The 27,361-nt window shown below is 43.8% G+C and overlaps 1 protein-coding gene and 1 pseudogene across 2 annotated transcripts; both read right to left on the minus strand.

The window, feature by feature from the left end:
- Positions 1–23,721, minus strand: LOC309961111 (olfactory receptor 5M5-like; annotated as a pseudogene). The gene is made up of 3 exons: positions 23,370–23,721; positions 353–825; positions 1–259 (listed from the first exon to the last, which is right to left on the minus strand). The product of its transcript is annotated as an olfactory receptor 5M5-like (transcript).
- Positions 23,722–24,323: 602 nt separating this feature from the next.
- On the minus strand, positions 24,324–27,087 carry PHOX2B (paired like homeobox 2B; the record flags this gene model as incomplete). Its single annotated transcript, XM_082838188.1, has 3 exons — positions 24,324–24,842; positions 25,803–25,990; positions 26,847–27,087. 3 exons carry the CDS (start codon positions 27,085–27,087, stop codon positions 24,324–24,326), a joined length of 948 nt encoding a protein of 315 aa, XP_082694314.1.
- Between the last annotated feature and the right edge of the window lie 274 nt (positions 27,088–27,361).

Genomic DNA, 27,361 nt, shown 5'->3' on the forward strand with positions numbered 1-27,361 from the left:
TTGTTACACATCTTCAAAGAAGAAACTTGAGTTAAAATTCCAACATTTTTGTTTAACGCCCTGTAAAATATATTCAAGTTTCAAAAGACAGTGTGGTTCCACAAACATGGAAATTTCTTTTCTTTTTTTTTTTGGCAATTTCTTTGATATAAGTATCTGAGCAGGCGAGGACTAAGAGAGGTGGGTCCGCACAGTAAAAGTGGTTGATCTCATTGGGTCACAGAAAGACAGATGTTGCAAAGCTCTCTCTCCCTCTCCCTCTCTCCCTCTCTCTCTCTCTCTCTCTCTCTCTCTATATATATATATATATATATATGTATATATATATATATATATATATACATATATATACATATATATATATGGAAGACCAACCAGGGAGAGACAGGCACATCTGGACCCTTTGTTACCATATAACAAGGGCTTGCAGGTGGCCATGCAGTGGTAATAAACATCACAGTAAGCATATAATAATTTGTGATTACCAGAACTATGAAAAAGTGGAATTGTAAAAAGCAGCCCATGATGGAAATGGTCTTTCTCTTGGGTACGAGATGAGCCAGCATCTTAGGAGTGGCCTCGGTGGTAAAACAGAGATCTACAGAGGCAGGGTGACTGAGGAAGAAGTTCATTGCAGACTTGAGTCACTTCTGATTAACAAAATCATGCTCACATTGTCGGTTTCTGTAATAAGGTAGATGACTAAGAATACAACAAAAAAGTCGGGTCACAACTCAGCTCCCTCTGTCAGTCCCAGGAAAATAAACTCAGTCACGGCTGTGTAGTTTTTCTTTAACGTTGTATTTTCTTGGCTTCCAACGAGGTCTAAGAAAAAAGAAAAGAAAAATGCATTTGTCTTTGTCATTTATGCATAAAATGAGTGTATAGCTAACTTTAGTTATCTATAGTCTCAATTGTTTCTAGACCCCATGAATGAGATAACATTTAATATAAAGAGGTGTCAAAATAAAATCTGGAGAGCTCTACTCGATATCAATATTTTACTGTGCAAGAAACAAACTATGATCAAGGAGACTTCAAAAGCAAAAGTGGTAAGAAGCTGGCTCTCAGCAGTGGCAGCTCAGTTTATAAACATGAATGAGGAAGAGCCTTTTAAAAAAAAATTGTGATTGGTTACTAGAAACTCACCATCCTTGTGGGGTAGTAGCACTACACGAGCTTACCTGTTTGAGCTGATTGAATAGGAATCTGCAAGATCACACTAACAGAAAGAAAACTTAAGTTTTATTTGTAGGTCAGAATCAGCATTTGAGGGAAATCAGGAGAGTTTCCATTTTGGTTATGTGGCTATGGGTGTTTGGCTTAGGGACATACTCAAACTGTGACCTCTACTTTGGTCTTTCTCTAAGAGAAGTACAAACATGTGGGCTTGCAAAGTGTGAAAATACATTCTGAGGATGCAGAAGGATAAGCCACAGTACACATGAAAATGTGTATTTATAACTTAGTTTCTAATCATGGTTGACTATATTCTTTACACTACCAAACGTAAAATAGATAGCTAGTGGGAAGCAGCCGCATAGCACAGGGAGATCGGCTTGGTGCTTTGTGACCAGCTAGAGGGGTGGGATAGGGAGGGTGGGAGGGAGGGAGACGCAAGAGGGAAGAGATATGGGAACATATGTATATGTATAACTGATTCACTTTGTTATAAAGCAGAAACTAACACACCATTGTAAAGCAATTATACTCCAATAAAGATGTAAAAAAAAAGGAAGTACTTTATAAAATTTTATTTTATTGACATATAGTTGATTTACAATGCTGTGTTAATTTCTACCATACAGCAAAGTGATTCAGTTATATATATATATATATATATATATATATATATATATATATATATATATATATATATATATATACACATTCTTTTTCATATTCTTTTCCATTATGGTTTATCACAGGATGTTGAATATAGTTCCCTGTGCTATACAGTAGAACCTTGTTTTTTTTGTTTTTGTTTTTGTTTTTCGGTATACGGGCCTCTCACTGTTGTGGCCTCTCCCATTGCAGAGCACAGGCTCCCGACGCGCAGGCTCAGCAGCCATGGCTCACGGGCCCAGCCGCTCCGCGGCATGTGGGATCTTCCCGGACTGAGGCACGAACCCGTGTCCCCTGCATCGGCAGGCGGACTCTCAACCACTGAGCCACCAGGGAAGCCCAGACCTTGTTTTTTATCCATTCTATATATAATAGTTCGCATCTGATAATCCCAAACTCCCAATCCGTTCCTCCCCCAAACCCCCTCCCCCTTGGCAACCACAAGTCTGTTGTCTGTGAGTCTGTTTCTATTAAAAGGAAGTACTTTTTAAAAGAAGATGTTACTCCTTTAAAGTTTAGTGAAAACTACCTTCCAATTTCACAGTATGCTTTGAAGAATGAATGAAAATAATTTCTTCTGTTTCTTTCTTCTGCTCTAGACAAGTGAATTCTTGCCTGCAGAGGTAAACAACCTTTCCTTTCATCCACCCTCCTGCTTTCTGATCTCAGAGGGACTGGTATCATATGTATCTTCTTTTTTTTTTTTAGCAGAAATAATTGTTTAAGTAGTTAACATGAAGGAAAGGTTTCAATTTTTTTCATTGTGTCTATACACCAAAAGATGGCCATAATGAGTAGAAAAAAAGTTACTAGATAGATAATTGATGGATAGAGAGATAAAAGATAGATAGATTCCCTCTCTCCGAAAAAGAAAATTATGCTTGTGGCTGCATAGAAAAAAAATTTCTAAAGGAAATACTTCAAACTCTTGACTCTTTCTGATGAGAGATGGAGAAGGGTACAAGGGATGGGACGTTCATTTTTTATTTTATTCATTTTGTTTTGCCTTTTCCTTATGAATACTTACTACTTTGATAATTGCTTAAGCACAACTTAATTTTTTAAAATACAAACACTTAACCATGGTAGTTGAGGCCAAGGGAATCGTGAAGAAGTATCTCTAAAAGACAAACTAAACTTGCAACCAGTAGATGAAAAGTCCTGGAGATCTAATACACAGCATAGTCATTATAGTCAACAATACTGTATTATAAACTTCAAAGTTGCTAAGAGCTTAGATCTTAATTGTTCCCACCACAAAAAAGAAATGATAATTATGTGACATGATAGAGGTGTTAGTTAGAACTCTGATGGTAGTTATATTGCAATGTATAAATGTATCAAATCAACATGTTGTACACCTTAACCTTACACAATGTTATATGTCAATTGTGTCTCAATATAAATAGATAAATAAATAAATAAGAAAAACGAATTTTTTCAATAGATGTCTTTAACTTCCAGAATGTTGTGACTAAAAAGTTAGTTCTCTGTAACCTACGGCACACATAGAAGTAATGTTAACCTATTTAATGTAGCTGAGCTACCATATATTGGGGAATAAATAGAGAAGAAATTATTCATTTTAAAATTAATGAGCCAACAGGAAAAAATACTGAATGTGAAGTAACTATAACTTTAAATGGCATACTTAGAAGCAGGTAAGCCTAGGATTTATTGTAGCGATTCTGAAGGAAACAGTGCAAAGCGCCTGGTGACACTGATTCCTTATTGTGTTATCTACAGTTCCAGTGTTTGACTTTTGTGCTCCTTATTACCACCAGCACTATTCTTACATATATTAGACAGGATAAAGTTGTTTGGTTTTTTGATTTGTTTTGTTTTTTGCCACGTGATGAGAAAAAGAGAGAAGAGGTAGAGAAAGTTATGTGGAAGGGCAGGTGGGAATCGCTCAGGAAAGAAAAAGATTCCTGAGGTAACTGACAACAAAGAGGAATGTGTGTAAGGAACATCTTTGTATAGCTCTGAGGGGGGAAATTATCTCAGTAGAAATAACTGAGCTACAGCTATAGAAAAACAAGCATCAGGAGGCAGTGTACGCCCACTATGTTTACTCTTCAAGAAACATAGTTGGGTGAGACATGGGTTCAAACAATTCCATAGTTTTGCCAGAAGGTGGAGCAATTGTCTTATTGTGGCTTGGTTGCTGTCCTTCGTGAACCTTTGAGTGGGTAGGGGAATTTAAAAACGAAAACACAAAAGTGCATCCATCTGTTTGTCTTATACAATTCTGTAAGTAAGGATTTGGTACTCTGAGAAGTCCTTGTAGCTGATTCTTTAATAGTGTCAACCATTTTGGATATGACTATAGAAAATCTCTATTAATCATCTCAAATTGAAAAGATGTCAGAGAAAAAAAAAAAAAAAGATGTCAGAGAAGAAGTTGACTTATCCTAAAATCAGAAAGAAAAGCCTCTCAACACACCCAAAAGTTGTAACAGGGAAAAACATTTCGCCCAGTAATTAAAATCACTTTGGACAGTGCCTGTTGCTTCAAGAATCTTCAAATACGACCTGTGGTTGGTTATTCATCCGGTAGGTTTAGCTTCTAATATGACTTTAAAACTTTACAGACCATAGCCTTTAAAATTCATCCTAACTGATGGATACCCAACATTGATTCTACCATATTAGACTGAGTGGCTTATTTTAAACTACAGTGCAGAGAGCAGTAGTTGGCTTGAAAACAATAAAATAATAATCATTTTTCCTCTCCCCTTCTTTTAGACTTTGACCAAGAGAGAATAACTACAAGAAACTACTAATTTACAAAACGTGCAGATGACCTAGTTTATTCATAACCATAGGAGTTTTAATTTATTAAGGAGCAATTTAATATAAGCAGTGCCTAGTAATTCTAGTGCACTATGTGTTTTGTAGGAGAATAATGTATTACTTAATGGGGAAGATAAATCTATCATTGGAAAATTTTAATAATGAGCAAAATTATGTTTGGGTATTTTCATGGGAAGTAATTAGTTGCAAAGTGTCCTTCCTTGAAGGGTGGCGGTATTGGTTGCAGTTGTTATTTAGTGGTGAATGACCTACCAGACAACCGACCCATGTCTTACTGCAGAGGAGTGGAGGGGGGACCAGCATGGGAGGACCAGGACCTGGAAGAGAGCTCATCAAAATAAACTCCTGACATCTATTAGCTCCAACCCCTGCCCCCAGCTACCTCAGAGAGGATGTAGAGATGGAGTAGAGGCTGCAGGTGAAGGACTCTCTGCTTCATGGCCTCAGATGACTTGAGCGTCTGCAGACAGCCCAGGTGCCCCCAGCAAATCTCTCTCCCTTTGGCTTGCTAACCTGCCTAAAACCTGTTCCCTCCTTGGGTGAAACATAATTGGGCGAGACATGGGTTCAAACATGCATCAAAGCATCAAAGCATTCGTCCTAATGCAAATGTTAAACCAGATGAGGAACATAATTCACGTGGATCTGTGAGTGCTTGGGCCTTAAGTAGTAATTTTGTTATAAATAAGCTTTGGGAACTGACCGTGTATTATTAGGACACTGCAAGTATCAAAAGCTCAATTCAAACCAGCTTAAGCAAGTAAAGAACTCATTGGTTCATAGAGCTGAGAAGGAACCTAAAGTGGCTCATGTGATTAAGGGGAGAGCTTCAGGAATAAGGCCACGTGGTCTGGAACCAACAACTCCGACAGCACCAGAATTTGCTCAGCTCATCTCGCAGCTCGGTTTCTCTCTGGGTGTTGACACAATATTCGATTACTGAAGATGAGTTTTCTCCATACAGCCGAGGAAGGTTAATATGGACAGATCTACATTTATGTTATCCTAGCTTAGCAACACCAACAAAAGAGAGATTCCTTCTTTCTTCTAGCATCCATGTATCAATCCCAGGAAAGTCCATGAGTGGCCCAAAGAGTCACATGCCCACCTCTTGGACCAACCACGATTGTTGGGAGGCGGTGGCACTAGGATTGGTTCAATCTGGGACATGTGTCTGTCCCTGTGGCTAGAGAAGGACGCCACGATTAAAACTCAAGTAGAGGGCTTCCCTGATGACGCAGTGGTTGAGAATCCACCTGCCAATGCAGGGGACATGGGTTCGAGCCCTGGTCTGGGAAGATCCCACATGCCACGGGGCAACTGGGCCCGTGAGCCACAACTACTGAGCCTGCGCGTCTAGAGCCCCTGCTCCGCAGCAAGAGAGGCCGCGACAGTGAGAGGCCCCGCACCACGATGAAGAGTGGCCCCCGCTCGCCGCAGCTAGAGAAAGCCCTCGCACAGAAATGAAGACCCAACACAGCCAAAAATAAATTAATTAATTAATTAATTAATTTTTAAAAAAACCAAGTAGAGTCCCACAAGGTGGAATAAGAATGCTTGCACTGGAAAGGGGAACCATTACTAGACATAGAAGAGACCTAAAACTCTTATTCTTTACTGTGGAGGAAAAAAGTCTAGAATCCATGGCAACCCAGAGCCCTAGGAATAAAAAGGTTAGTAATGAACACTCTCCAAGGTTCAGTATTTCAAAACATTTAGCAGGATCCCGCATGCACCTGACTTCCAGCAACACAGACTCTCTAAAATGTCCCATTCCCCCCTTCTTACTTGAATGACTTCAACTGTGGTGATGATATTGTGAATCCAAAGCTCTGATTGGCTTTTGAGCAATTCCAAGGCATTTTTGAAGTGGGTGGGCGGTACCAGCAGCCTCATCTGATAGCTGTGGTTTCTGATGTGAACGGTGGTGTCTGGTTTACAATTGGCCTTGGAAATGGGCCAAGGCCATTTTAAAGTGATGGACACGGGTAACGTGTGGGAAAAAAATGTTTCAAAATTTGGGGTACATACGGGATTGACTCAAAGGAGTCCTTAGTGAAAAGACTGGGAAACCACTTCTGAAAGGCATGTCTGGAAAAGGGCAGAAATAGGATCCACAGCCAGGACCATGGGGAAGAAATGAGTGAAGGAGAGAGGGTATAAGATGAATGAGAGACAGTGGGAAACACTGCGGACTAGCTTTATCCATTTCTATTGTTTGCCAGGACGCCCTCTTCAGAACACTGCAAACCACCACACAAACTGGAAACCTGGCATCATCCTAAACTCCTTCTCTCCTCTACCAACCCACCCCAATCATTTACCTCCGATCTCAAGGATTCCACTTCCTAATGTCTCTCCTTTTGCCTACTTTTCTCTTGTTTAGTTTAGCCCGTCATTATTTCTCACCCAGTTTACCACCACAGCCTCATACCTGGTGTCCCGGTCTCTAATTTTGCCTCCCCACCGCCAACCTCACAACCTCAATCCATTCTCCATGCTCCAGGGCGGTCTTTCTAAAATAGACATTGGATCGTGTTACTTTCTTACTCAAAACTTCAGTGAGTCTGCCTGGACTCAAAATAAAGTCACCGAACACGGCCTCTAAGTCTAATCTCTGCAACCTCTTCTCTCGACAGTTTCCCCATATGATCCATCCTTTGTCCACAGAATGTCTTTCAGTTCTCTTAAGGCAATTTGCATTTTTTTTTTACCTTACAGCCTTAATATCAGTATAATGTCGTGCCTTTTTTACCCACTCTCCCCCTCCTCTGTTTTCAAAGGTAGTAAGTTATGGAAACCCAACCAACTAATGATACAACCAATGAGCAGTATTTGTTAGGGTAGAGTCTGAGCTGCTAAAACAAAGGTCCCCCAATATAGTGTAGCTTAAACAAGAAGAGCTTAATATTTCTTGCCCATGTAATGGTCCAGAGCCAAGGAGTCCTGGCTAGCAGAGCAGATCTGTCGTCCTCAAGTGCAGCTCCTCTCTGGCTACCTTCTCTTTTGCATGCATCCCAGCCATTAGAAAGAACAAAGGGAAAAGAAGAGTTCACTCATTTCTTTTATTTTTTTTTAACTTATTTATTTATTTTTGGCTGTGTTGGGTCTTCGTTGCTGCGTGCGGGCTTTCTCTAGTTGTGGCAAGCAGGGGCTACTCTTCATTGCAGTGCACAGGCTTCTCATTTCAGTGAGAAGCCTGTGCACTGTGAGAAGTGCACAGTGAGAAGCCTTCTCTTGCTGCGGAGCACAGGCTCTAGGCACGCGGGCTTCGGTGGTTGTGGCATGTGGGCTCAGTAGTTGTGGCACATGGGCTCAGTAGGTGTGGCTCGCGGGCTCTAGAGCTCAGGCTCAGTAGTTGTGACGCACGGGCTTAGCTGTTCCGCGGCATGTGGGACCTTCCTGGACCAGGGATCAAACTCGTGTCCCCTGCGTTGGCAGGTGGGTTCTTAACCACTGTGCCAGCAGGGAAGCCCTCACTCATTTCTTTTAAAGGCATATTTTGAAAGTAGTACAATTCTATTGGCTACAACAGACAAATGATCACACTGAGATTCAAGGAATTGTGGGAAATGTAGTGTGAAGCCAGGCAGACATGTACCCAGCTAAAACCCAAGTTGGGTTATTGTAGGAAGAGAAGAATGAATATTGGCAAATGGCAGCAGTCACTGCTGTAAACCATTATTCCCCAAGGCATGCAGATGATCTAGGAGGCCAAAAAAAGACTGAACAACTTTTCAAGTTGTAACCCCTTTTCTCCCCACCTCTTTAGAAGCAACACCAGCCCAGTATAGGGAAGTCATCTGCTGAGGACAGTGGGATCAGGAGCTCTGAGGTTGGGAAGAGGGCCAGAAGCAGGGCCAATGGTCAGTAAGCACCAATATGGCTGCACTGGTTGTTAAAATACTAAAATATAGCTGCACCGCTTGGGAAAGAATCCCTCCTCTAAGATCTCTTAAATGCCTGCCTGCAAGCCTGGCCATCCCAACTCCTCTCCTGGGATCCTCAGACTTCTTCCATGATCCAGCAGCTAAAGGATTAATGCCTGGCACAGAGAGACACCCAAGAGATTGAACCCTCTCTGCTGGATAACCCATTTAATTGATGCTGATTGTTGATAATTTGGATATCACCCCTGGCCAGAAGTCTAACATCCAGTGGCCTTCCTCAGCCACTGAATCCACTCCAAAATAAAGACAGAAGTGCAATGGACAGAAGTTACTGAACCTCATCTTTATTTTCCTTTTGAAATCTTGCTTGTGATGAATTGGGAGATTGGGATTGACATATATACACTAATATGTATAAAATTGATAACTAATAAGAACCTGCTGTATAAAAAAATAAATTAAATAAAATTTTTTTAAAAAAAGAAATCTTGCTTTAGATACAGAAAACTTGAGATTGAGTCAGATTTCTAAGACCTCTAACATCAGTGAATATGACCTGTGTGGGAGATGTTTATTTTGCTAGAGGAGAAGAAGGCTGAGCTCATGAGGAAGAGAGGCTCAAGTTATGTGTCCAAAACAATGCAAACAAGACTTTAGGAAATCAACATGTGGGAAAGCCGTAATTCATCTAATAGATAGCCACCCAAGGGCATCTTCAGACCACCGAATCCTTCTTCCAGCTGGGATACGAGTGTGATAGGTGGGAAGAACACTGAATTTGGGACCAGAAGGCCCTGGTACTAGCTTGGAAAAGTGGAAACACCAGGTTTGTAGACTGGTTCCCTGATTACAATCTGTACAACCAGTCTCTACAGCTGTAAAACGAGAGAGAATAGTATCTACCACAAAGCCCTATGAGGGCCGAATGAACTAGGGTGTGCCGGGTGCCGGGCATGCAGTAGGCACTCAATCAAAGTAAGTCCATGTTTCTTGTCACTTCATTCTCCTCTCTTGTTCTCCATCTTCACCCTGTTCTACTCCTACCCATCCTCATGCCCCACCCTGAGCTCACACTTGCACAGGAATTTGTAGTCGGACCACAAACAGGTCACTTAATACATATGTCTGAGTTTTCCCACATGAAAAGTAGGGATTATGCAGGATTTCTTGTGTGATGAAATTATTAATGTGAAGCAGGATACAGATGTGGAGGGCTGCTCTTTGTGGTCAAGAGGAGCAAAAGGAGGTGACAGATTTACATAATTTACCATGCATATTGCCATCGTTTCTATAACAGAACTTGCAAAACTACCTACACTAAACATTTCAGATTACCTCTGGATTAAAGCAAAGATCTGTGATACTAGATATGCCAACCATTTGTGTCAAGTGATCCCATCTTTCGGAATGTGCCTGGCCCAGAGTAGACACTCAGTGTTTGCTGAGTAGAAGAATGGATTTATAATGAATCCACTGACTCTGTAAGGCAAGGCAGCATAAAGTAGAATGTACTTAAGGTACGTGTGGGCTGATTGCATACCAAACCCAGACTGATGCTTGAAGAAAGAAAAATGGACCAGCTCGTGAATTAGGCTGAAGTTTATACTTCTCCTCAAACTGGTAATTGCTTCTGCTTCAGTCATTCTCAGTTAATAGATGAAAATGTATGCTTTCCTAAATATATATTTGAATTTCTAAAGTCTTGCATTTCATACCAAGAACGAAATTTCACTCAACATTTTCACTTACTAAAAGGAAGTAACCGATGAATAAACTTTGTTTTTAAAGAATTACTAATTCATGAATCTGCAAATGATTTTTCTGTGTTTCTTTAGCATTGCTCACACTAAAACACCTGGCCCAGAGGTGCAAACTACTCCTCTTCTCTACAGATCCGTCAGCAAGTTACTTGTTGAGTGTCTTCTGGACTCTGTCAGAGAAGTTTAAGGAGGTGGCAAAAAAACATTAGAGAAAAGGGAGGGATGTAATCAAGCATTAAGTTCTAATGTTACAAATAAACCATATCCCTTTAAATTAGATACTTCGAGGGGCAATGCTTAGAAGGTTAGGCAAAAAAGAGATGTATGTTAGTATTGCCTCAAGAAGGGCCTTGTGGGATTTAGGAATTTAGACTTGCTTCTATAGCAACAGGGAGCCACTAAATACGTTCAGTGCCGTGTGGGGTGACGGAGATCTATATCTTGGAAAGATGATGCAGGCAACTTGTGGAGGATGAATTGGAAGGGATTAGCCTGGAAGGGAGGTACCGAATGAGGAGGCCATTACAGTAGCACGGGTCAACAATGGGGGATGAGGATGAGGTGGGCTGCTGAGCTCAGACCACTTCAGTGAGGATGCTAATTAAAGGCAGGTCCAGGTAAAGCGAGGGGAGGGCATTGATACATTTTGAGGACAGGCAGTGGAGAGCACTTAGGAGTCGGGACTGACAATAGGATGTAAATGGGTCTTAAACAAATTTAAAAGCTAAGTTAATCTCCGGGGTGAAGTTAGACATTTTTCCATTTAATCCTTGCTTCTTCTCCTGATATTTTAATTAGAAGGGTAGTTAATTCCTGTTCCGTACGCATAGGGCACCGATCTGATTTTTATTTGTTTAAATAGTAAAATTTGGAATTTTTCACCTCTTTTCTACAGGTTTCAGGAAACTCATCTTGATTTACCCTTTCCAACACCTCCATTCCCCTGGGCCGGTACCAGGGGTGAGGCCTCTGGAAGCGAGAGGGGAGACAAAACTTCTTTTATCTGCCCTAAAACCCTAAATCCTTTATTATTGTTGAGATAAAGTGAATCTTGTTCTATCGATTTTGGCAAAAAAATAACACAGCTCACTTAAACAGAGTTCACGTTTTAGGACCTCAAAACTTAAAATGACTACATTCTTATTGCTCATAAAGTTCTGCAGTATAATATTGTGTTCACAGAGTGTGGTCTGTGAAGGTTAAGACACAGGCAGACATGTTTTTTTCCTTTCAAAGATCATGCAATTTTTTATGATGTCTAGTTACAGTTAATCATACTGTTTTCATTTATAATAGTAACAAGAAATTTCCTTTTAACATCAATTTATTTAGGTAAAGAAAACTAGGTTAATGAAAAGAAAAAGAAAAATTACACAGGAGGTTCTCTGATGTATGCAAAATTGTGAAGGTGGTAAAAAGTGAATGAAGTTTGGGGAACACTAGGCAAGGAGGCAGAACATGGGGTTCCAAGGCAGAAGATTCAAGTCTCAGCTTGGTTATAAATAATCATGGCTTTAAACCAGTTGGGCAGTTCAGTTTTACTGAATCTCATCCATGAAATGGGGACAGTAACATCCCCCTTGTAGGGTCTTAATCCAAAGAGACAAAGTATGTGACGGCACCTCGAAACCTGCCAAGTGCATTGAGAACGTCAGCTTGTATTGTTGTGACAGGGGTGGCAGGCACTGATGTTCGGCCGCTGATTTACAATTGCTTTTCCAGAGGCAGAACCGTAGCACAGGGACCTCACCTCCCTGGCACTGTGTATGGTGCCCTAAAATGCATCTGTTGCTTGCTGATGATGTTATCAATCTTTAGGGGAAGGAACTTATTGATTTGTTTCTCTTAGAAGTGCTTCTGCGAATTGATCTGGCCGATTTGATGTTGCAGGCTTGCTAATGCCTCGGCCGTCCCTGGCTGTGGTTGGAAATGATCCTGCTGCAGGGAAAAGAACGGATCATTCTGACACTCTGGGGTCTGGCCTGGCTCCTCCACGTCTGAGTGGGCTCAGAGCTGATGTTTAACTCCCGCAGGGCTCTTGTTCAATAACAACCAGTGGTCTCAGAACGCGCTTCTGCACCCAGCTGTAGTTGGAGCTGGGGGACATGGGTATTTTCATGTGTATTTTCCTTGTTTAAAATAGCCAAAGGGACTGCGGCAAAGAAGGTCATGTGTTCCCTGAATGTGTAACTTTTCCTATACTTTTTTCCATTCCAAACATAGGTTCAATGGAGGCAGCAGAAACATTGAATAAAGTGCATGGGGTTTTAAATGCAAGTTTCCACAGCAGCAATCTCTTGAAAGTTTTGCATCCCCCTCTAAGCCTCAGTTTATACATCTGGAAAATGGGAGTAATAATACCTATCTATAAGATTGCTGTGAGAACTAAATGAAATAGCTCATTCTCTGATTCAATTGGGCCGCACAGCAGGTTGTGGACCTATCAGTTAGTTTCTTGGGACATTGTTGGGCTTTGGTTAAGTACAATCCATTTATCACCTGCAACAGATGTCTCCAGGCTCAGATTGGAAAGTGTTAGCAGCCCTGAATCAGCCTACTGTAATGTTTACCAAAATGAGATGGTGACGTGGGCACTGAGCTGGGGAAGAGGCATTGACCCTCTGCTCCTAGGAGAAGGTCATAAAGAGGGAAGACCTAATGATGTAGTCCTTGTCATTTGGGGGCCACCTCCTAACCTCAAGCCCTTATGGCTGCTTCTGGTGATGTTCCTGTGAATTGGGCTCTGAAGAAGGCTACCTGAAAGAGAAGTGATGGACAGGGAGAGGAGCGCCCAAAGTAGACCCCATGGGATCTCACCCACTTCCAGAGCACCATGGAATCCTTCCTGTTCCAACTCCTCAGGTCCGGTAGGCACCTGGCACAGGTAAACACTAAGTAAGCATTCGCTGGCAGAAGGATGTGGTTTAGAATGCACACAGCAACAAAATGCTCTTGAATATTTAATCACACACAGAACTGTGCACAAATACTGCCTTGTGCCCCATCATGATCCTTACAGGGAGAGGGTCCTTCATGAGGAAGCTTTTATGCTCTAAAAGCATGAGTAAGCACAAGAGTGCTGTGTATAACCAGGTACAGTAGAGCAGAGTGGTCTCTGGAATCAGGCTGACTTGAGTTCAAATCAAATTCCAGTTCTGCTGCTTACCAACTGTGGGAACTTGAATAAGCTATTTAATCTCTTTTAAATCCTGGTTTCCTTATCTCTAAAATGGAATAATCATAATACCCATGTCATAAGGTAGCCGCCAAGATAAAATGAGATAACACATGTAAAGTGCTTAGCACGGTTTCTAGCACATGATAAATCCTGCATAGAAGTTAAGTGTTATTATTATTATTGGCCGTTAGTAGTGGGTTTCCTTTGTCATGAAGTAAAACATGTTTCTAGACCTGCTGCAAGGAGGTTATTTACTGGGCACTTAATCAAGTCTTTGGGAAGGCTGCTTCATGTTTCCTTGTAAGGTGTTTTGAGAAGTATAGATGATGCTTGTATATATGTTTTTGCAAGAAGACACAAGTTGCATTTTGAGGAATTGATTTTTTGGCCTTAAGACAATTGGGTCTTTTTGTTAACCAGGATTCTCCTGCTCAGAATGTTTCTACATAGGAGGAGAGAACCACATCTAGATGATAACCCGGTGGTTACTTTCTCTTTGAGGGACTGTCCTTCAGCACTGTTAGCACTAAGATTGGTTAGGACTGGTTTTCACGTCATTCTACTGGAAAAACCTGTTCTGGGATTTCCCAGTGAATCACAGACAAATTAGGCAATTCATATGGGTAATACCCAAGTCCATCAATATATTCCAGGGGAAAATAAAAACCTTAAATGGATATCATACTAATGGTGCTGTGAAATGATTATGGACTTTGATGACAACAGACCTGAATTATCTAATCCATCTGCCACTTACTGGCTCTTTTAAAAAAGGATTTAAGTCATCCAACCTTGTACATGTAACAGCCTGGAATGTCATTCTCACACCCCCATCCATCTGGTGAGTCCTACTCTACGTTCAGCACAAATATCAAGGGCAACTCTTATTTATCAAGATAGTGGTTCAGTTGTTTAACACAGACCAAACAATTGCTGGTGTAATACTTTATTTATTTCTCTGTAAAAATTGATAGAGGATAATAGGGTGGGTTCTACTCTAAGAACTGCTCCATGGGCTCAGGAACCTTCTATTTCACCACCACATCTACATTCTATCACATAGCAAAAGGAAAAGAGGTTGACAGCAAGCAGCTTTCTTTAAAGGGCATGACTAGAAGCGGCACAGATCCCTTCAGCTCTCATCCCGTTGGCTAGAACCTAGGCATATGGCCATGTCTAGGTTCAAGGGAGGCTGGGAAATGTAACCTCTATCTGGATGCCCATGTCGCAGCCAGTCAAAAAGTCAAGGGGTTCTTTCACTAACTGGAAGAAGAGGAGAATACTTATTAGCAAGAATTAGCAGTCTCTTGTCACGTTCTTCCTTTCTATTCAAGGAGCCATTAGGAGCGTAGGAACTGCATTGCATTCCTTTTTGGAAACCAAATACTACAAAGCCATTAAAAATAAGGCAGATCAACAGATTTTGATAGGGAGTGACCTTTGGGATATATGTTGACTCTTTTTAAAAAGTACAGAAATTAGGTAAGCCGTTCCATTATACTTAAGAAAGATACAAAAGAAACTACTAAGTCTGGTTACTTTGAGGGGGCAGAGGTAGGAAGAAGATATACTTTTCATTGACCCTTATAACTCATTTGAACTTCTACCTTGTGCGTGTATTACCTATTTTTTAAAACTTTGAAATCACTGAATTTTTAAAAACTTTGAAATCACTGAATTATTCAGATATGGTTCTATTACTGATCACAAACTACTTTTTCAGCAAGTAGGTGTGAATGACATGGAAACTAGTCCTAACCAATCTTAGTGCTAACAGTGCTGAAGGACGTCCCACCAAAAAGAAAGTAACTACAGGGTTATCATCTAGATGTGGTTCTCTCCTTCTAAGTAGAAACTTTCTAAGCAGGAGAATCCTGGGTTAACAAAAAGGCCCAATTGTCTTAAGGCCAGAAAATCAACTCCTAAAATGCAACTTTTGTCTTCTTGCAAACTCATATCCTAACATCATCTATACGTCTCAAAAGACCTTACAGCAAAACATGAAATAACCTTTCAGGTGGGATACCCTAATTTCTGCTAATAAACGTGTACTGAAATTTTAGCCTTTTGTGAATTTTCAAGAAATGACTTGTTTAAAATGTTTCAATGAACTTGAAGAAAATCTCAGCATAAGTGAATGAATGCCCACAGACATTTTCAAATATCCTTTAAATTTGACTTATTTTCCTTCAATAGAAGGCAAGAGTGCCCCTAGAAAGAAGTTTCCATGCATGACTTTTTGAATATATGGTCAGGTATAGGGATGGTTAAATATCTGATTATTTTAACATCTCTCTGGACTTTCAGTGATTTGATTGAAAAAATTACTACAGTGTAAGGTTTCAGCTTAAGAATTTTTTGCCTATTTTGTTTTAAAATCAATACTAGAGAACATACATTCACTAGACTTTAAAAAAAAAGCATAATTGCTTAAGAAAATGGTCATATTTTTCACTCTCTCTCCCCTTTGTTAATTTATGTTGCTCTGACTTAAGACTAAGATGAAGGTGTATATGAATTATACCTGCAAGAAATCAAGGATATCACAGAGGAAGACAAGACATGGGTTTCCTGTATTAGTCTCTGCTTTAAAAAAAAATTTTTTTTTTTTTTTTGGCTGCTTTGAGTCTTCGTTGCTACACGTGGGCTTTCTCTAGTTGCGGTGAGCGGGGGCTACTCTTGGTTGTGGTGTGCGGGCTTCTCATTGCGGGGGCTTCTCTTGTTGCAGAGCACGGGCTCCAGTAGTTGTGGCTCGAGGGCTCAGTAGTTGTGGCTCACGGGTTCTAGAGCGCAGGCTCTGTAGTTGTGGCGCACGGGCTTAGTTGCCCCGCGGCATGTGGGATCTTCCCTAATCAGGGCTTGAACCCTTGTCCCCTGCATTGGCAGGCGGATTCTTAACCACTGTGCCACCAGGGAAGCCCTGCAATGGAATATTATTCAGCCATGAGAAAGCAGGGCATCCTGCCATTTCTGACAACATGGTTGGACCTTGAACACGTTAAGCTAAGCAAGATGTCAGACAGAGAAAGGCAAGTACCATATGATATGACTTAATGTGGAATTTAAAAAAGTAAAACCTTAAAAACAGAGTAAAATGGTGGTTACCAGGGAATCGGCGGGGAGGAGGTTAAGAGCAATGGTGTTTAAGGGTACAAACTTGTAAAGAAAATGAACCATAGAGATCTAATGCACAGTGTAATGAATATTGACAATAATACTGTACTATATATAATGTGATAAATATCACTATATCAGCAATCATATTACAATATATAAATGTATCAAAGTAACACAGCTATACACCTTAAATTTATACATTACGTGTCAAATTTGTTCAATTAAAAAATCGAGATATGATTCACATAACATAAAATTCACTCTTTTAACATGTACAATTAGGTGGGTTTTAGTATATTCACAAAGTTGTATAGCCATCATCACTATAAATTCCAGAACATTTTCATAATGCTCTCTATCCTTTTTAACATTGGCTTAAGGTGTCAGCAGGCAGGCTAAGGGCAGTGCTGGGTTCTAGGCTATTGCCTCAGTGATTCCTCTGGACTCTGGGACCTCTCGGAGATTGATCAGGGCTTTGGAATCAAAGGGACATTGATTTGGAGCTCAGCTCTTGCGCTTACCAGCTCTGGGGTCTTAAGCAATTTGCTCGGCCTCTCTGTTACTTGGATTTTTAAAAATGAGAACAATATTATCTACCTTAGGAATTTTGAAAGGTCATAATGCATAACAAATGCTAAACAGTTAGCCAAGTACCTAACACATAGTAAATACTCCAAAAGCACAATATCTTATGCCTCAGACAAAGCAGGTTTACACTTCACTTTTGTCCGAGGTAGCCATGCCTCTAGGGCCTTAAAGAAATTAAATTTTACACTCAGACTCTTCCTGTTCTGAAAATCGCCCCTTAAATCATTGGATAGCAAATAGCAAACAGTCATCCACTTGGTTCCCTAATGAAATTATGTCCAGGTAAGAAGACTTTATTTCCCCCTTGATGTCTGACTCTCCCCAGAGGGAGGTCTTTGACATCAAATGCAAGGCTAAAGTAACATCGTTGTTCAATCACTTGGCCTCGGGGTATTTTAACAAACTAAATAGCTTCAGGTTCAGACAAAAGATAAAGTGAGTGACAGCCCAGAAGATGAAGAATTCCTTTTCTCATTTTTTTTTAAGCTTTTTAGCCTATTGGCTAAGACTCAGGGCTGTGGGTTACATTCTGGCTCTACCATTATTAGTGGTGTGACTTGGACATGTGACTCAATGGCTTTGGATTTCAGTAGTGTAATAGAAGGAAAGCACCACCTTCATCGTAGGGGCTGCTCCGTGGTGCACCCAGCACAGTGCCCGGCCCATGCAGATACTCAACAAATATGATGAGGATGTTCAAATCCTGTTGAAACCTTTTAATCACCTCCTGCTCTCCTGTGTTGTCTGTCACCTCCACGCAGCAGTGGTCTTTAAAATCCTGGAATTTTCTTTGTCCAGCTTTGGGGGCTTGTTTTATTTTATTTTGTCCTTTAAAGGAGCAGGTTATAGGACTTGGCTAATATTTCTTCCACCTGTAGAGTAAAATGATTACATGCTCTGGTCTTGATGAGAGATTCTTATAGTCAGAGCTTTGCAGCGGGGTGGAATACCCTGCTCTCATCAATTAGCCAGGAGCTCCTAGCTTGTGTGTGTGTGTGTGTGTGTGTGTGTGTGTGTGTGTGTGTGCGCGCGCGAGCACACGTGTGCACGCACCACAGAACCCTTGGCAGCCTGTGATGCCCATGAACCCCTCTCAAGATAACGTTTTTAAATGTAAAAAAATAAAATGCATAGGATTACAAAAGAAGCCAATTAAAATAAAATTACGAAAAACGTTTTAAAACAAATTGGTGCTATAATCATGTATGTGCGTCTTTATTAATGTATTAAGTAACAAGATCTAGTAGCTGGTTTAATAATTACCATAATTTCAAATTAATGATGAATGCAAATGACCTATTGAGATAATTTCAAAACCTCTAACATGAAATGAAAGTATCTGTGATTTCACTGGTGACAGTCATAGGTACTAATACTACTACTGTGGCTTCGTTGCCTACATTCATCATTGAAAAAATGCCAAATTTCAGGTAGAGATTAATGAAAAAATATATATATATATGTATTTTTTTCTCTCCTCCTTGAATTCAATCCATGAGCCCAAGGTTAAGAACTCCTGAGTTAAGCCAAGTCTAGCGCTACCCAAGATGTCTACTGTGGTGATGGGGACATAGTCATGGACCATCTTCAGACAACCTGCCTATTGGTCTGACCTCTGTACTTGGCTTTCCAATATGGAAGTACTAGTGAGTGAAGGCATTTGGTTTTATTGTCTACAGAGAGTTGTGAGCGGCCACTCTGAAATTAAGGCTGAACAATGAAGGATTCAGGTGGGCTTTGTCATTTGCGCCATTTGGTTTGTCTGTCATGGTGGTGATAAATGAGCCTAGAGGTTGACATCTATTCCTGACATCCATTCCTGTCTACCTACCAACACTCCACGGTTCATCAGCGTTAACCGTTCTTTCCCCTTTCATGTGCCATGCCTCCGGCCACTCCTTGCCTTGTTCACTTACCAGAGAGAGACTATGAACCGTAGATGTGTTGCCTTGCAGAAAACATTCTCCCTCCTTGTTGGGATCCCAAAGCCCGCCCCCTTTCAGGCCCTGGACTTCATTCTGAATCTGGTTGGGATTCCCATCCCAGTCCTGCTCTTTCTGATGCCCTTTCTAACTCTCACCTACCTTTCAGAGTCCTTTTTGCAAGGGGAGATCTCTTCCCAGGTCTGGCAGTATAGGACCTCATGGGCTAAAATGAATTCATCCCTTTGCAGAGACTGTAAAGAACAGTTGTTAAGGTGCATGGGCTTGGGAGACAAACCAGTTGGGATTGGATCCCTGCTGCATTACTACCAGCTGTGTGACCTGGGCATGTTACCTTACCCCTCTATGCCTCAGTTTCCTCCTAAGAAAAAAAAAAAAGTGGGAATAGCACTTTTCCAGTAGGGTAGTTGTGAGGATTGAATGCTTTAAAGCTTGTCAGCTTAAAAGTGCCTGGCATATAATAAGCACTCAATAAATATTAGTAGTTATTACTTGTCAGCCTTTGGCTGATTCTAGGCTGTTAACTGTCACCCTCAGCAAAGTTCTCCAATTCCACTTTGCATATTCTCTCACACTCTGTTCCTGGGCCATTGACATAAGTGACAACTGAGGGATCTTTTTAATCTTCTGAGGCTTGAGCTAGGGAGATTAAGACAGAATCCAGGAGTTACATAATAAAATAATGTTAAAATAATATTTGACATTTGCTGAAAACTCCCTGCTCTGCCAGGTACTTACTGGACATCTTATGTAATCCCCCCAACAACCTCACAAGTCTGTACTATTATTCACATTCATGGTTAATGAATCAGGCTCAGAAGGATTAATTATTTGCTGTCCAAGGTCACAGAGTTCCTTTCCCTGGATTGAGGGCCATCTCTATCTAGTCAGAGGCCGTCTTTCTAAGGACATGAGGTGAGTAGCAGACAGCTACTGTTTGCTGGGTTATGGGCTCCCCTCTGAAACCACTCTCTGGTTCCCTGTACTCGGCCATGGTGAAGGAGACTTGGCCTAGAGAGGGCTGTCTGGCAGTAACTCATGCAGGTTTTGTGAAGTCACATGTGGTCCCGGAGTTGCCAGGAAAAGGGATGCCTTGATGAGCCAAAATGCAAATTCCTTAGGAGAGGAAAAGTGAAAGTGAGCTTGTTCACACTGTGCAGGGCTCCAAGGAAATGACACAACACAAGAGACATAGTGTCCTGCCACTAGATTCCATCATATTTCAGGAGCATTATTCTGCATTTGATCATAAGCTTGCCTCCCGACAGTTCGCTTTTTGACCAGAGGCAGAGGTGACCCAAAGTAAAAAGAAGTTGATATTTGAAATACTAGAGCTGGATGCTTCCAGATATTTAAAATACAGTCTTCTGGGAAGCTGGTGGGGAGGGGGGGTGGAGAGAGGGAAGCATGTTTTCCTCACCATATTCCAAAGTTTCCCTTGTCCTGGAGATAAGTTGCTCAAAGCAGGTCACGGCCAGCAGAAGGGAATTTGGGGAAGCTTATCGAGTTTAGCCAAATCTGAAAGGATTGCTAGGGCCCTCCCTGGGGTTTCCAAAAACTCTTCGTTGGCTATTTGTTTTTCCTCTTCTTTCTCCACTTCTCTTCTTCCCTCTCTCTCCTTATTGTTTTCTTTCTCACTCCTGGTCTTGCCTTCTCCAGAATGCCCATCCCACTGTCCTGATAGCAGCTCACAGAGGCTTACCTGGCGGCCCTCAATGCCTAGAGGAAGGCTAATTTTCCTCCAGCCAAGCCCAGGACTGGGTTACCTGGGCCTTGAATGCCCTTTTTGTCAATAGGGTCCTGCCCTTCTTTTTGCCTCTTCCAGACCTTCTAAGTTATATTTACAACTGAAGACTGGGGTCTCAGGGATCTGGAAACTGCTGGCATTTTAGACCAGCACAATTAATGCCATTGTTTATGGAATGCTGTCTTGGAGAATTTACTGAAGGCCATTTAGAGACAGATTTTTTAAAGACTATTTAAAAGCTTTTTAGAAAAACGATTGGAAGTTTGATAAGACCCAAAGGTTTCAAATTTTTTGGTGAACCCTGCCTAATCTGATGCACACTGTATTTGGATTCTTAAAGTGAGAAGCTCTGATAAATTCAAACCAGATCAGCTGCTAATCCTTAGACCAGAGTTGGCAGACTGTGGCCTCCACTCAAATGAGGGAAGCTGGCTCCTCCTTTGATAGAGCCCAACCAGAAAGGTACCAAGGTAAGTACCAAAAGTCCACACGGGCAACTGCTTGAAGAAGTTGACCCAGCCGAACAGTCCAAGGAAGAGGCAGAATTCCATCTTGGGTCTGTGGTGATGATTCCTTCCTTCCCAAAGGGTGTCACTGAAGCTTCCAGAACTGCTCTCATCCCCACCATGCACAAACACACCTGTTCCCAATGCAGTTCCAATGCTGGAACCTTCCCATTTGGGTTTATTATAGTGTAGTTCAGTGGTTCTCATAACCTCTATAGGGCTTGTGAAACACAGATGGCTGGGCCTCACTCCCAGAGTTTCTGATTCAGTAGGTCTCAGATGGGGTCTAAGAATTCGTGGGTCTAACAAGTTCCCAGGTGATGCTGAGGCCGCTGGTCCAGGGACCCCACACTTTGGGAACCACCGGTATAGTTAAAGGGCAGGCTCTGGAATCAGATTTCTTGGGCTCAAAGACTGGCCCCATCCCTCATACACGAGAACCTCTTGGGCAAGTTAACCTCTCTGTTGCCTCAGCTTCCTCATCTGTTTAAAAGAAAATAGGGATAGGAATTGCACCTGCTTCCTGAGGTTGTTTTGAGGGGTAGATGAGATAATGTATGGAGAACACAACCTAGTACAGGCAAGTGCTCGCTAATTCCAGTTGTTGTAGATGTTATTTCTCCAAACATACCAACATGGCAGAGCTGCTCTCCGGCTGGTGCCTTCCAGATGCACCCGTCCACGCAAAGACCCCACCCACCCACCCTGGTGTCTCTGGGTGCCAGCAGTTTTGGGGGCTTAAGGAGGCTGGACCGCCTGGCCCTCCCCGGACGCCATCGGTCCCCAAGGCGCCTGCACGCTGCACTTTCGAGTGCTTGTCAAAGCTGGGAATTAGAAGGCTGCCTAACCCTGCTTCCTCGGTTACGGAGTCCTCGGAGCCGGAGCCGCAGCCTAGGCACGGATCTGAGCACTTTTATCAACGCCCTCGTCTTCTTTTGTGCTCTGTGACTGGGAAAGAAATAAAAATGGACCAGAAGAATCCCGCCTGCTGTCCCAAGCACTAAATTTTATATTGGCTGGAGTTAGCCGCATGAACTTAGATTCCCCAACCCACCTAGGTTTCCAGAGCCGCAGCGGCTTCTAGATATTCTGTACAATTTCCTCTGTCCTCCATTATCGTTTTTAAATTAACTTTTTTAAAAAAGTCAAGCAAAAATGAGTCAAGAAAAAGTCGGAATAGTTCAGTTGCTAGACTTGCTTTTTGTTTTTATTATCAACAATCAAGTTAATGGTACACTCTTGGAAAACTATATGCACATGTAGAAATATTTCCCTTTTAAATAGAAGCATTCATTTAACACATATAAATAAATTCGAAAATCTGAAACATAACTTATGATGCTTATGTTCACAAACATAGTCCAACAAGAAGGAAAAAATAAAAAAGAAATCAGACAGACATGCACCTGATAACAAAAATATATACCATTGTCTGAACCGTGGTCTCTCTAAACACAAAGGAATTGAACCCGTGAGAACCTTATTATTCCATAAAGACACACCATAGAGACTACAAGAAGAGAAAAACATTATACGGTCACGTAGAGGAGACGGTCTGTACTGATATTAACACGATACAATTGAGTCACAGAACACAGTTGTAGAAAGACACCAAAAAAGTTAAAGCCTCAACATTCAACTAATATCTATAGTTTGTGCCTTTTAAAATAAAAAACAAATAAACAAAAAATCCCAACAGAGATGTCTAAACTGCGAGAAGAATGGAATCATCAATATACAGTCCATCCACCATACAGGATGTGCGTCCATTTCGGATCAAACAGAAATGCAGAGACACTTCTGCAAACTTGTGTGCGCCTCCTTTCCTTGCTGGGTAGATCTCTCTGCAGCCATTTGCGTGGACTGCAATTGACTCCAATCCAAAGCAGTGCCAAAAAGTTCAGTAAAAGCTGGTGGAAGAAAATGCCGGTTGGGGTGTCAGGAGAGAAAAAAAGGGAAGAGTTGCGAGTTATGTGACATCGTTTGCAGAGTTTGAGGATGAAAAGGCATTTCATGTATAGGGCATCTTTCAGGGCCGAGTGGCTGCACAGATTCAGGTTGCGAGCTGCAACTGTGCGCGGTTCGGATGCGCAGATGGCGGGATGCTGTTCGACGAGGTGGGGCTGGCAAGCGGGCGCGAGGAAGTCACCTTGGCCGCGGGGACCATCTGCACGAATCGTCGCCGCAGCGGCCCGAATCCAAGGACAAGAGGGGAAGCGGGGCGTCTGGAAGGCCTTCCTACTCTCCCTGAAGAGGAGCCCCAAGGGAGTCTGTGCTGTCCGGGGTGGAGGTGGGGTGGGGGCGCGGATGAATTTAGGGATTCGCAACATGGATCCCTCAGACAGTGCCAGCCGCAGCTTCCCTCTTCCCCCCCTTACTTTGTTTTATTTTTTTTCTTAGATTTTAAAAACTTTCGGTTTTTAAAAAAATTGTTACTTCCTTTTCTTTTTTTAATGTGGGGGAGTTTTGATTACTTTTTTCTTTTTCTAAGCAAGTCACTGAGTTGGTTGTGGCCTCCCACCCCTCTCTCCCTGTCACCCTTCTCGGGCCACAGACACACATTCCCCGAGACAGACATACACCGACACGCAGACACAGCCCCCTGAGATTCCCCCCGAGTCCAGGCCGCGCCGCTCACACCTCCCCGGCGGCAAGCGGGGCCCTGGCCCGTCTGCGCGGCCCTGAGGCAGGTGCGAAGCCAGGGAGGTGTGTTGTTTAGTTTGGTTTGGTTTGGGGTTAAGGAAGGGGGTAGGAGTGGGGTTGAAATGGAGGCGACGCCGTTTTCTCTTTATTCTTATCGCGATTACTTTAGGCTCTCAAGGAAAAAGCCACGGCAGCAGCGACAACAGCCTTGGGCCTACCCGCTCGCCCACTCGCCCGCCAGGCCCCGGCTCGCCCGCTGCCGCCGCCGCCGCCGCCGCAGGATCCCAGATCAGAACATACTGCTCTTCACTAAGGCGGCTTTGGCACCGTTGGGTCTTTGGAGCGAAGATAGGACGCTGGCGAACGGGCCCCCGAGCGAATCCGGAATGGAGGTGATGGGCCCGGGGCCGGGAGCCCAGCCTTGTCCAGGGCCCCCGGCCGCAGCCAGGCCTCCGGCCGCCGCCGCCGCCGCCGCCGCTGCCGCCGCTGCAGCCGCCGCCGCCGCCGCCGCAGCGCCGCTCTTGCCGGGTTCGCCTCCCGGCCCCCCCGGCCCCGCCGCCCCTGGGGCTCCTGCGGGGCTGGGCCCGCCGCCGCCGCCGCCGCCAGTCGCCCCGCAGCTGGGAGTGGGGTTGGGGTTGGGGCCCGGGCCCCCAGTGCTGTCCGGATCGGTGCTCTTGGCCTCTTTGCTCTCGTCGTCCCGGGAGGAGTCGGACTTCTTTCCCGAAGAGCCGTTCTTGGCCGCGGCCGCTGCAGCCGCGGCCGCGCGCTCCTGCTTGCGGAACTTGGCGCGGCGGTTCTGGAACCACACCTGGCCCGAGAGGAGAAGAGAGGCGGCGAAGCAGCAAGAGAAAGAAGCAAACGGGAGAGAAAAGCGGTTAGGGCGGCCCACGTTCCATTTCAGCTTGTTTTAAACTCCACGGGCCGCGGATACTCCCGCGCCTGTGGCTGGTGCATCTTTTGAGAAACTTTCTTAGGGCGACTTGAGCATGTCCCGGAAATGGTGGCTTGCAGGAGAGGTGAAAAGGCTGCAGCTCCCAGAAAGGCCCTAAAATGGAAGCCCTTATTTGGACGGACCTTTGCTCAGTCTACTTCCTGAGCCACTCCAAACTCGCCGTCGCCTCTAGGCCTCAGGTCTCAAGTTAAACTCTGAGTGGTAGACAGAAGGCGGGGTGGGGGGGTGGGGGTGCTCTGGGCTTGGGACCTACTGCCCATCTTGGCCTTTGGGCCTGGAAGAGCTAGCGTTGGTGCGTACCGCCCCTCCATTGGGGGGCTCACGGGCAGAGCCGTCACGGCCAGCTCTTGAGCGCACCTGTGTCCCTAAAAGGTTAGAGTACCGCGCGGATCTTGACCTACATAGAATCCCAGACCCTTTGCAAATCTGCTGCAAGTCACAGTTCCCGGGAAAATGCACCTGTACCTCTACGCCATTAGCTCCGAGTTAAAAGCTCTTGAGTTAGGAGGGATTTGGCAAAACTACTTATACTACGGAGGCAAAGTCTGCACTCCTCCCCCAGGGCACTCCTTGTCCCCGAAATGGCTCTCCCATGGCCCCTGAATGCCTCTGCGGTGCTAGCTGGGGTGGGAGCACTTTGCAGCTGCGAATTTATAGCCAAGAACGCGCTTCCTAACCCTTCCTCGCGCGCACGGCCCCTCCGGACCTGGCCTCTCAGGAGAGGCCGGAGAGCTCGGACCTTCAGTAGAATCACCCGCACTGCACCCCTGCCCCGCGCGATGCTGCAAAGCCGGATCGGCTTCCGGGCGCGCGTACCTGGACTCGCGCCTCGGTGAGGTCGATCTTCAGGGCCAGCTCCTCCCGGGTGTAGATGTCGGGGTAGTGCGTCTCCGCGAAGACCCTCTCCAGCTCTTTCAGCTGCGCACTAGTGAAAGTGGTGCGGATGCGCCGCTGCTTGCGCTTCTCGTTGAGGCCGCCGTGATCCGTGAAGAGCTTGTAAGGAACTGGAAGACAACAGAGGGGACAGAGTATGAGCAAAATGGTCTGGAGCGCGCGAGCCGCAGAGCCGGAATGTGGGGACTCCAGAGGTCAGGTGGTGCTGGAGCCGCCGCCGCCGACACCGGCGCGGGAGAGTGGCCGCGAGGAGCTGGCGAGAAAACCCCGAGCAAATTAGCTATACACGGAAACAGGGGCGCAGACTTCGGGCTGTGGTGGGGTCCCTCCGGGCACAAGCGCCTTTGGATGGGTTGAAATAGCGCGCTGGAGACGGCTGAAGGCCGGGGACACGGGAATGCTTTGATGAGGAAGAACGAGAGAGGAAAAGGTTCCGAAAACCTCAGTCGGAATATCAGGAAGCCAGGGATGAAGTTAGCAAACCCTCCCACAGTTGAAACTTTTTATTTCTCAAAAGTTGACCCGGCCCAAAAGTTGGGGGATAGCGCTGCAAAAAGAAAAGAAAAGAAAAGAAAAGAAAGAAAGAATCAGAAAAATGACCCGCCAAAGAGGTGTGAGCCGCTGTCGGATCTTAAAAAAAGAGACACTGCCAGTAATGAGCTTTACTCTTTGTTATTTAATTATTTTCTAAGCTTTACGTCTCATCGCAAAGTAAATAAATTATGCCTATCATTTTGGCAGCTTAAGATAATTTTGTTGGCGGTTCGGGTGTGACTAGGATAGTGTAACCCTGTAAGTGAATTACCCCTCCCTGCAATCGCTTCTAACGTGATAAATTCTTTCATTTGTGTAAGCAAATTTCGTTTGGTAAATACTAAACACATTTCCATTTTCAAATGCAATCAAGGCTTCCTATATACGAGCGGAAAGGCGGCTTCCTCAGCTGAGAAAGCTGGCGGTCCTTACCTGCGGCGTACGGACTGCTCTGGTGGTCCCTGAGGGTGCCGAGGCTGCAGGATCCTGGCGTGAGGGACGGGCAGCCGGACGTGGCCCCAAAAGTGGTCCTTATCGGGTTATACTGGAAGCCACTGGCCTGGCTGCAGGAACTGAAGTCAGCATAGGCTGAAGCCAGGCTCGAGGTGTCCATCCCGGCCATACAGGACTCGTAGGCAGAGGAATTGAGGTAAGAATATTCCATTTTATACATTGAAAAGGCTCTGGATGGCTCAGCCAAGTGGAAAAATGAAATAAAAGATGAGGATGGAGAAGGTGGCTGGAGTGGGGAGATGTGCACAGCTCAACGCCTGCCTCCAAACTGGCCTCCTTACTACCAGCAGAGCCTAGTTTTATGAAAAAGCCTCCTATGAGATGCCTTGTCTGAGGTCTCTAGAGCATATAGTCCTCATAATAAACTTGGCTCTTTCCACTTGGACAATAGCAAAGCGGTTGGTCTTATTGCTGGCGCTTTTTACATGACAATA

The sequence above is a fragment of the Leucopleurus acutus genome (genome assembly GCF_964270905.1).
Source record: "Leucopleurus acutus genome assembly, chromosome: 4".
NCBI lineage: Eukaryota > Metazoa > Chordata > Mammalia > Artiodactyla > Delphinidae > Leucopleurus > Leucopleurus acutus.